The sequence below is a fragment of the Limanda limanda genome, chromosome 21 (genome assembly GCF_963576545.1).
Source record: "Limanda limanda chromosome 21, fLimLim1.1, whole genome shotgun sequence".
NCBI lineage: Eukaryota > Metazoa > Chordata > Actinopteri > Pleuronectiformes > Pleuronectidae > Limanda > Limanda limanda.
Genome location: NC_083656.1, coordinates 1568982 through 1579518, shown reverse-complemented (window position 1 = coordinate 1579518; position 10537 = coordinate 1568982). Strand labels below are relative to the sequence as shown.

At 42.6% G+C, this 10537-nt stretch overlaps 1 protein-coding gene across 3 annotated transcripts in view; it reads left to right on the top strand.

The window, feature by feature from the left end:
• LOC133027647 (leucine zipper putative tumor suppressor 2 homolog) overlaps positions 1 to 9800 on the top strand; it is a 25377-nt gene extending 15577 nt beyond the window's left edge. For 2 of the 3 annotated variants that reach the window (XM_061094717.1, XM_061094715.1), the window contains 5 exons: positions 4275 to 4802; positions 5014 to 5622; positions 6220 to 6342; positions 7178 to 7324; positions 8867 to 9800. In XM_061094717.1, coding sequence (XP_060950700.1) covers positions 4302 to 4802; positions 5014 to 5622; positions 6220 to 6342; positions 7178 to 7324; positions 8867 to 9547 — 2061 coding nt within the window. In that variant the 5' untranslated portion in view covers positions 4275 to 4301 and the 3' untranslated portion in view covers positions 9548 to 9800. The remainder of the gene's footprint in view (positions 1 to 4274; positions 4803 to 5013; positions 5623 to 6219; positions 6343 to 7177; positions 7325 to 8866) is intronic. The other variant, XM_061094716.1, reaches the window with a different exon arrangement.
• The last annotated feature ends 737 nt before the right edge of the window (positions 9801 to 10537 follow it).

The window sequence follows — 10537 nt, the reverse complement described above, 5'->3', positions numbered from 1 at the left end:
CAGACGGGATTATGTGTAACACATATCGTCACGGACCAATTAGCTTTCCTCAGCGCAGAGAGAAATCACACGAGATTAATGGACTTGGCTCCGGGACGTTAAGTCTGGATCCCCGACACCACGTGTTGCTCCTGCTGCCGTTTACCTCCAGACAGACACTGATGCAATGATTCAATCATTGAGTTAGAATCTTATTTAAAAGGCACATTTCAAACTGCATCAACCGGACGACCTGAGAGAATCAACTGACGGGTCGTTTCTGGTCTCATTTCTCAGCTTCTCCCACAGGGGGAGTGAGGAAAATGATTTTTGGATTCTAATTTCCTGCTATTATCAGTTTGGAGCTTAATGGATTTTTGTTTAACCCATCACCCCCTTTCACAGAGAGAAAGCCATTTAAAATGTACCTTTATAAAAACTGTCGTGCTTGTTAATTCATTTTCAGTTTGACAGCTTGTACGTATCATAACACGCTGCGGTGCCAGATTTGTCTAAGTCGGTCCCGGCCGGTGTTTGTTGGTGCTAATTAACGTCTGCTAATCACAGTTAAACGGCAGTAGTAGGCTTTCAGTCAACATGGCAGGTTGGAAGCTGACCTGGCGTGACCCTGTCCTGGCTGTCGGGCCTTCTCTCACCTCATCAGCCACCAGAGGTGTCAAGTAACGAAGTACAAATACTTTGTTACCTTACTTAAGTAGAAATGTTGGGTATCTATACTTTACTGGAGTATTTACTTCTACTTCTTACATATTCACGCAAATATCTGTACTTTCTGCTCCTTACATTTAAAAAATAGCCTCGTTACTCCTATTTAATTTTGGCTTGTTTTCATTCCAGTTTGTCATCGTTCAAAAACACACACAAAAAAAGCAACACAACCTTGTTACGACTTTTACTTCCTCTAGATAGTCATGTTTGATTATTGGTAGTGTTGAGTCCAAAGGTCTCTTCCAACAATATATGTATTTGTATTCTAATAAAATTTAATAATTTTCAATGGGCATATTTGCAGTTCAAACGGGTAGCCTAGTGCATCCCACATTTTTCAACATAACATTTTAATATAACATTATAGTCATTATGGCCTTTAGAAAAATGTGTTTTTTGGAGGAGGGGGGGTAGTACACTATAGGCCCCTGAGACGCGGCTTAAGAGTTTGTCCTTAATGGAAAAATGTTTTCCCTTACATTACTTTTACTTTTATACTTTAAGTAGTTTAGAAACCAGTACTTTTACACTTTTACTTAAGTAAAAAGCTTGAGTTGATACTTCAACTTCTACAAAAGTATTTTTAAACCCTAGTATCTATACTTCTACTTGAGTAATGAATGTGAATACTTTTGACACCTCATCAGCCCCTGTCCTCCAGCCTGGATCCTCTTCTCCACCCGTTCCTCCAGCGTTTTCATCCTCAATGTGAATCAAAAGCAAAAGTTCGACCCCCAGAGAAACCCCCGGTTTTATTCAAGGTCATTTTAAATTGCGTCACATCCACTTTACTCATTGCCTTGTCCGTCTCTGCTCGAACCTCCAGGTCAGATGATTTATAATGAAGGACAAACACCCTGTTAGCCTGTTAGCCTGTTAGCATCTTCTTCCTTCCACTGTTTGTATTGGTCACTCTTGCTCGTTAAGTTAAATAAGCTAATTATAATAATTATATAATATATAATATATAATATATAATATATAATATATAATATATAATAATAATAATATAATATAATATAATGTAATAATATAATATAATAATTCATACCTCTACTATATATCATATATTGTATCATACTCTGTATATTCTTTGTATACATAAGTCTATATACACATATTTATACATGTGTACATGTTATAATTATTATCATTATATTACTATTACTATTATATTTACTGTTGCTGCCATTATTACTATATACTGCTATATATACAGTACTATTTTTATATACTGTCTAACAATAACATTACCATCATATCATCAGTACTATTACCATCATCTTGCCACTGCACCTTATCTACCTATTTATCTTGTGTTTCTGTTTTCATTCTTTCTACCTCAATATTTTTTATTTTATTCTATTGTATTTTATTTTATTGTATTCAAATATACCGGCTGCTATGACGACTTAATTTCCCTTCGGGGATGAATAAAGTAATCTATCTATCTATCTATCTATCTATCTATCTATCTATCTATCTATCTATCTATCTATCTATCCGTCTATCTATCTATCTATCTTTCTATCCATCTATCCATCTATCCATCTATCCATCTATCCATCTATCCATCTATCCATCTATCCATCCATCCATCCATCCATCCATCCATCCATCCATCCATCCATCCATCCATCCATCCATCCATCCATCCATCCATCTATCTATCTATCTTAAAAGTTGCTGTTCCTAAAAACCTTCTCTCACATGGACGAAAGTTAAGATCCGGACACGCCCCTCAGTCTCTCTGCTGTCAGTGCACCATGACTTCATCATCACGCGTCCTATCCCACCCCCCCACCCCCCCCACCCCCCATTGTTCTCTGCACAACATTTTTGCCTGCACAGTATTCACCGTCCACGGGACAAATCAAATGATATCACAGCTTGTTTGAGCCGGTTATAGTGTCAATATTTACCCAGTCGTCCCGTGATGGTGTGTGTGTGTGTGGGGGGGGTGAACAGTAAGTTATTCTGCTTCCTACTTTGTGAGTCAAGTTCTCTCTCAACTGTATTTTGTGGATTTTATACTGAGCAACTTTCCTCAGCCACGGCTGAAGTTTCCCAGCAGGTCCGAGCTGTCTCCTCTCTTCATGCTTCTCCCTTCTGAGGTTTTATCCTCAGTCTGGATTTTGTTGGTTCTTGCCGAGGCGGATCAGATGTGTGGAGACAGAAGCCTTTGTTGCTGTCGGGGAAAGTACCGGCATGCTGGAAGCCGTTTAGCATCTCAAATGAAAAGAGAGCCTTTCCTCCTGCTGCCTCCAGCCCTGTTTGTGCTGCTTGAAAGGGTTCAGTGAATGGCTCTGTGTGTGGGCCACTGTGGTCTGCTGGGATACTTTGTGTCCTTCGGCCTGTATTTCATTTGTTTTCTGGCCTTATCGGTATCTTGAATCGAATCAAATGCATCAATTCGTTTCCCAGATGAGTGGAGTACATACGACAGCAGCAGGTTTCATTTTAAAAACACTGTTAATAAAGATTTGTCTGGAAAATGTTACTGCAGCAGTTTGGTTATTAATGATGTGAGAGGTCACCTGTCCTGAAGGACCTCAGGTCTTGATTCCTAAGACTTGGGAGTTCTCCTGGAATTCATGGACTCGAGATTTGTCCTTAAATCTTAGCTTAAGACTTACAGGACATGGGACTTGTTGTGCTTGAGACGTAACTTGGATTTATAAAGGATATAAAACTTGATTTGGGGTTTTCTTGAATGAAGGACTGATGTGAGAGTTTCTGGAAGATGACTGTAGATTTGTCTGGAACCTGAGATCTGCTATTTGAATTCTTAAGACTTTGATTCTTGCTTGTACAAGTACAGGAAACACTTGACTTGAACTTGTCTCTTGACCCTTCAGCTGGACTTGTCTCAGATGACTTGTGACTTGACTGAACTTCTATCAGTGGTGGGAAGTAACGAAGTAGAAATACTTTGTTACTGTACTTAAGTAGATTTTTCACATATCTGTACTTTACTTGAGTATTTCTTTTCCTGACGACTTTTTACTTTTACTCGTTACATTTGAACAAAAATATGTGTACTTTCTACTTCTTACATTCTCAAACTGGCTCGTTACTTGAGCAGCGAAGGTTGGCGCAGCTCTCTCTCTCTCTCTCTCTCTCTCTCTCTCTCTCTCTCTCTCTCTCTCTCTCTCTCTCTCTCTCGGTTCAAAATTATACATTATATTCATATTGTTGTTATAATTTTTCAGTCAGTTGAGATAAATCTTGAGGAGAAACATTTTGGGTTGTTTTGTGTCTGTATAGGACTACTATAAAGAGCATTTTGCATTTTTAATTTTGGTACTTGTACTTTTGATACTTAAGTATATTTCAACACCAGATACTTTTGATACTTAAGTACTTTTAATATGAGCTACTTGAAGACTTTTACTCAAGTCATTTTCTGACGGGTGACTTTTACTTTTACCGAAGTCACTTTCAGGTCAGATATCTGTACTTTTACTCAAGTATGGCTTTCAAGTACTTTATACACCAGACTTCTATTGTAATTGAGACAAACTCTGTAAACATTCAGCTATAAGTTGTGTTGTTTTCTCTTTCAGAGCAGGCGACCCCTCTGAGCTGCCGACATGGCGCTGGTCCAGGCTCTGCCGCTCTCTGCTGAGCCCCACAGCTCCGGCCTGAGCGGAGGAGCCCGGAGACGACACCACTCCGGCCCCTCGTCCCCCATCGACGCACCCCCACCCTCCACCCTGGATCCTATGGGCTCTGTCAGCAGCCTCATAGCCGCACGCCCCGGCCCTTACCAGGACCACCGCTCCGGTGTCGAGCTGGGAGCCAGGGTCCGACGACCCACACAGGGGGCTTCCTGCCTGGGCAGCCAGTCCCCCCAGGACCCCTCAGTCCAGAACCTGCCGCTGCTGAAGAACCAGAGCTCCACGGCCTTCAGCAGCGCCAACGGGAACTTCACCTATCTGAACCAGGACTATTTAGGGGACTGGAACGAGAACCTTGTGTTACCGCTCAGTCCAGGAAGTGATGCGGACGAGATGAAGGAGGGATCGGGGCTGAACGGGAATATGGGCGGACCTCCTCCGAAACTGATCCCCATATCAGGAAAACTTGAGAAGGTGTGTCTTTGAACAAATGATCGGGTTTACTCATTTAAGTAGGAATGATTTGTTTCACGCCAATATATCTTCTGGAAATAATAAAGAATGATAAATAAATCACTGATTTTCCCACAGGAATCTTAAGTGGTAAAAAAAAAATATATTCAATCTGCATTATTTTGATATATATAATGATTTAAAAGTGATTTATTCTTCTTCCCTCGTCCAGAACATGGAGAAAACGGTTCTGCGGCCCACTGCCTTCAAAGCCGTCATTCCAAAGAGCCGCCACGCCATGCAGTACCTCTCCCCTCGCCACTGTGCCAACGCGTCAGAGAGCCAAACCAACCTGAACATGCTCAGCCCGGCGCACAGGGAGGCGTCGCCCTCCTGCTCGGAGAAGCGCAGCTCGTACAGCGGGGGGGCAGGAGGAGGAGGAGGAGGAGGAGGCAGCAGTCAGTCCTGCTCCCTCTCCGACTCCGGACGCAACTCCCTCTCCAGCCTGCCGCCCTACAGCAGCGCCGGCTACGGCCCGGCGTCCGGAGAGGCGTCCGGCGGCCAGCTGGAGCCCGTGAAGAGCGCCCCCCCGCCCGCCAGCGCACACGGACACTCCAACTCAGACAGCGGGCGCTCGTCCTCCAGTAAGAGCACGGGCTCCGGGTCGACGAGCGGCCGGGGGCAGCCTCTGTCCGACAGCGGGTCCAGCGGGCGCTCCCCCGGCCCGGCGGACTGCTACGACGGCGTGGTGAGAGACCTGGAGGACAAGCTGAGAGAGAGAGACCTGGAGCTGCTGCAGCTCCGAGACAACCTGGACGACAACGAAGCTGCAATCTGTCAGGTGGGACCACGTGTGACGGTCTGTGTTTGTACTGCTGCTCTTTTTACTCATCCCTCATGACTCAGGCTTGGTAGAACAATTAAACTTTATTTTCTGAAACCACAAATGGAACACAATCATTCGGTACTGTGGAAACTGCATCTGCCTGACACGTGATCGTATAGTTTTGCGTTATACTACTATAAACAAACATACCTGAAACCACAAATGGAACACAATCATCTATAAAAGAAAAGTTACAAAAAATACATATTATTAAACACTAAATTAACCATAATCAACTAAATTACTGACAGACAGAAGGGACACAACTTACTCAGTGCTGTGGAAACTGCATCTGAGGGAAAAAAAAAGGTTTCGCCCCACTAATCCCCACTAATCCCCGGAAGTTCCTGTTGTGGCCCTTCAAAATAAAATAAACACGGCAAAATAAAAGAAATACCTTAAAAAATGATGACTGCAGTTCCAAGTTGAACAGGATTTTAACAATCAACATATTTACACCGTTACACACGCAACTGACATTCATTCTGCACCGTCAACTCTCAAGGATTGACTCTTTCATGATGTCTGTCGTTGCTCTGTCTCGTCTCGCAGGTTTACGAGGAGAAGCAGAAGCGATTTGAGCTGGAGCTGGAGGAGCTGAGGCAGAGCTGTGCCACCAGGATGCAGGTGCACTCGCAGAAGGCCCAGCGCGCCCAGCAGGTGCTGCAGCTGCAGGTGAGAACATCTGCATCGTAGTGGGACTGACGGGTGAAACCGTCCCAGAGAGCAGTGGTGGGAAGTAACGAAGTAGAAATACTTTGTTACTGTACTTAAGTAGATTTTTCACATATCTGTACTTTACTTGAGTATTTCTTTTCCTGACGACTTTTTACTTTTACTCGTTACATTTGAACAAAAATATGTGTACTTTCTACTTCTTACATTCTCAAACTGGCTCGTTACTTGAGCAGCGGAGGTTGGCGCAGCTCTCTCTCTCTCTCTCTCTCTCTCTCTCTCTCTCTCTCTCTCTCTCTCTCTCTCATCTAGGGTTCAAAATTTGTAAAATTATACATTATATACATTATATTCATATTGTTGTTATAATTTTTCAGTCAGTTGAGATAAATCTTGAGGAGAAACATTTTGGGTTGTTTTGTGTCTGTATAGGCCTACTATAAAGAGCACTTTGCATTTTTAATTTTGGTACTTGTACTTTTACTTTTGATACTTAAGTATATTTAAACACCAGATACCTTTGATACTTAAGTACTTTTAATATGAGCTACTTTAAGACTTTTACTCAAGTCATTTTCTGACGGGTGACTTTTACCGAAGTCACTTTCAGGTAAGATATCTGTACTTTTACTCAAGTATGGCTTTAAAGTACTTTATACACCACTAGCAGCGAGGAAATCCCTCAAAGCCCCAACTATACAAAACAGTCCCAATAGAAGATCCATCGATGTTTCAAACATGCTCCCGTTGTGCAGATCAGTGATCGCTTTACCCAAATCTAAAATCGACTTCCTCCGCTGAATTCATTGAGATCCATTTTTTTTCCTGTCTGCAGGTTTATCAGCTGCAGCAGGAGAAGAAGAAGCTGCAGGAGGACTTTGCACAGCTCCTGAAGGAGAGGGAGCAGCTGGAGGAGCGCTGCAGCTCCTACGAGCACGAGAAGATCCAGCTCGGGCCTCGGCTGGAAGAGACCAAGTGGGAGGTGAGCAGCGAGACAGGGGGGGGTGCAGTCAGAGAGTTCAGAGAATGCACCTGCAACACCTAAAGTAGTGATTCAATCAAGCCACAGAGAATAATTTCTTCAGTTATTGTTGAGAGGACACGAGTGTCATCGCTTAATTTGTTGTAGAGCTTGTGTAACAATTCTTCATTAAAACTACGTTGTATGTTTTGTTGTCTTGTGACTAGGGTTGCAAAATTCCGAGAATATTCAAAGTTGGAAACTTTCCGTGGGAATTAACGGGAATATACGGGAATTAACGGGAATAAACGGGAATAAACTGGAAATGTTGTGGGTAATTTATACTAACTGTATTTACCTTTTCATGTACAGACATAAATATAAACATTTTGTTGTGTCATAGGCTGATTTGAGCCCTGAGGAAACTTTGGGCACTTGACTATATGCTTCTGCATCGTTGTGTCATTCTTAACATAGGTCTTTGCACAGTATTTGCAAATGTACACAGCCTTTCCTTCTACATTGGATGGGGTGAAATGTCTCCACACATGAGAGAGTGCACGTGGCATTGTTCTGTAGAATAATTTTAATTTAATTTTTTTTTTTTTTTTTTCAAAATTCCCAAAATTCCCGAGCTAAACTTCCCATGGAAAGTTTCTGGAAAGTTTCCGGAAATTTACCGGAAACTTTCCACCCCTTTGCAACCCTACTTGTGACACAAAATTATCCAATTTCGACGTATGATGAAGGAAAAACTCACGCTGCTAAACCAGTGAGCTGCTCCACTGCTCACGATTATTTATTATTTGTATAATAACTCCCATGATCCCACAGTTTTTATCGACTTCATTAAACTAGGTCTTCCAAATCTGTTTATTGGTTTTTCTTTTTTTTTTTTCCTTTCAAGGCCCTTTGAAGTTACAAATACAGCAAACATAAGAAACAAGCAACCACACAAAAGAATACAAATAAAAAAGAAATAAAATAAAATAAAATATATTTATTTTAAACTAGGTGTTTTGTTTTTGTTTTGACAGAGAGCCCCCTAGTGGCCAAAGTTACATATTGGTTAAAGTGGAGCCTGAGATAAAATTTAATTTACTGAAAATAAATCTGTGGGAAAACCTGCTCATGATTTAACGCCATAGAACTGTTGATGATGGACAAATAGGTTAAACATTTCTGGGTGTTAAACTATTAGATCAAGAGATTCAAATGTCACATGGGCTAATTTTCACATTTTTACAGACCAAACAATCTATTGCAACCCTTCCTACTTCTATAACTTTTTAATACGTACACTAAGGCTAAAACTAACAGTTATCTTAATACCCAGTAAACCAACCAATCATTTTCTTAATTAAAAAAAAAAAGTTTGAAGTTAGAGTCCAAAACCCCAAAAATATTTAATGTACGTACAAAGAAAAGCAGCAAATTCTAATATTCTCGTTTGATACTTTTGCTGGAAACACAAAAAAAACACCAAATATTTAAACAGTTTTCAATTTATGTCATTCATCTAATCAAATGCTGAGCTAATAGTTGTAGTTCTTCTCCCTTCAGGTCTGTCAGAAGTCGGGGGAGATCTCGTTGCTGAAGCAGCAGCTGAAGGACGTGCAGGGGGAGTTGTCTCAGCGCGTCGGGGAGATCGTTTCCCTCCGAGGTCAAACCCGAGAGGCCCGCGGTGAACTGACCAGTACCCAGGTGCTCCTGCAGGAGGCGCACGGCTCCACCCGCACACGCACCCTGGAGCTGGAGGTGTGCGAGAACGAGCTCCAGCGCCGCAAGAGCGAAGCCGAGCTGCTCCGGGAGAAGGTCGGTCGACTCGAGGGCGAGCTGGTTCATCTCAGAGATGCTCTGGCCAATCAGGGCCCGGGAAACCGACAGTGCCAGGTGTTCCAGGAAGCAGGGGAGCACATGTTGTCCTACGACAGCGACTCCGAGGCCCTGCAGCACATGAAGGCCCAGATGGACCGGATGAGGGCGGAGCTGACCTTCGAGCTGCAGCGGGCCGAGCAGCAGGTGGGAGGCTTCGAGGAGGAGCGGCGGGTGTGGCAGGAGGAGAAGGACAAGGTGATCCGCTACCAGAAGCAGCTGCAGCAGAACTATGTGCAGATGTATCGCAGGAACCGAGAGCTGGAGCTGCTCCTGCAGGACCTGAGTCAGGAGCTGGAGAGCCGGGAGGAGGACGAGGGCAGCGGCAACGAGATCAACTTCGATGAGGTCGCCGCCACGGAGATCTGACCCGCGTGTCTCCCCGGGTCGTTTTTTATTTGCACTACTGTCCGCTGAAACCCTTTCACCTACATGTCACAGATGTGTTGTGTGTTTGTGCTGTTGTGACTCTGCAGAGACGACAACACACTCTGCCACTTTAGTTCTGCCCCCGGTTCCACTTTAAAAGCCAATGACCCCATTAGTCCAGGCAAAGTAGCGTTTTACGACCGACTAATTGTAAAAGAATTTTTTTCAGCATAGATTATTTCTATGAGGTGTCCAGAACAACATACTAAAAGTCCTAAGAAATCCCAGTTGAGGAAATATGTTTAATTCTCATCAATGTGCCAATAAGGCAACAATACACCCCAAAAAGACTATTTTTTTCCTTTACTCCAATCAAAATAAAACTTTACACAATGACAGTAGCAATGAAACGTAACATTTTTTGTATTACAAGATTCTTTTGAAATGAATTTGACAAGCACATGAGCTCCACACTTATTGAATATGTCCTAATTTGCATAGGCAAACACCATTCATATGTATTACAAATACATACATAAATTCATTTTCAAAGAAACTTGTAATACAAAAAATGTTACGTTTCATGGCTACTTTCATTGTGTAAAGTTTCATTTTGATAGGAGTAAAGGAAAAAAATAGTCTTTTTGGGGTGTATTGTTGCCGGGCCTTATTGAAACACATTGATGAGAATTAAACATATTTCCTCAACTAGGATTTCTTAGGACTTTTAGTATGTTGTTCTGGACACCTCATAGAAATAATCTATGCTGAAAAAAATTCTTTTACAATTACTTCTATTTTTGGCTCCAAAATGGGTTACTTTGCCTGGACTAGTCCTCCAGCCTCAGTCCTCTGTCCGTCCACTAATGTCTGTCTCAGTGTTTGCAGCGACCGACCTGACGTCAGGGTTCTGATCCTCGTTCACAACTCTACACAGATCTGTTGTGCATGAGTCACGTCGGCCTGTCAGCCTGCTGAGCTCCAGCTCCA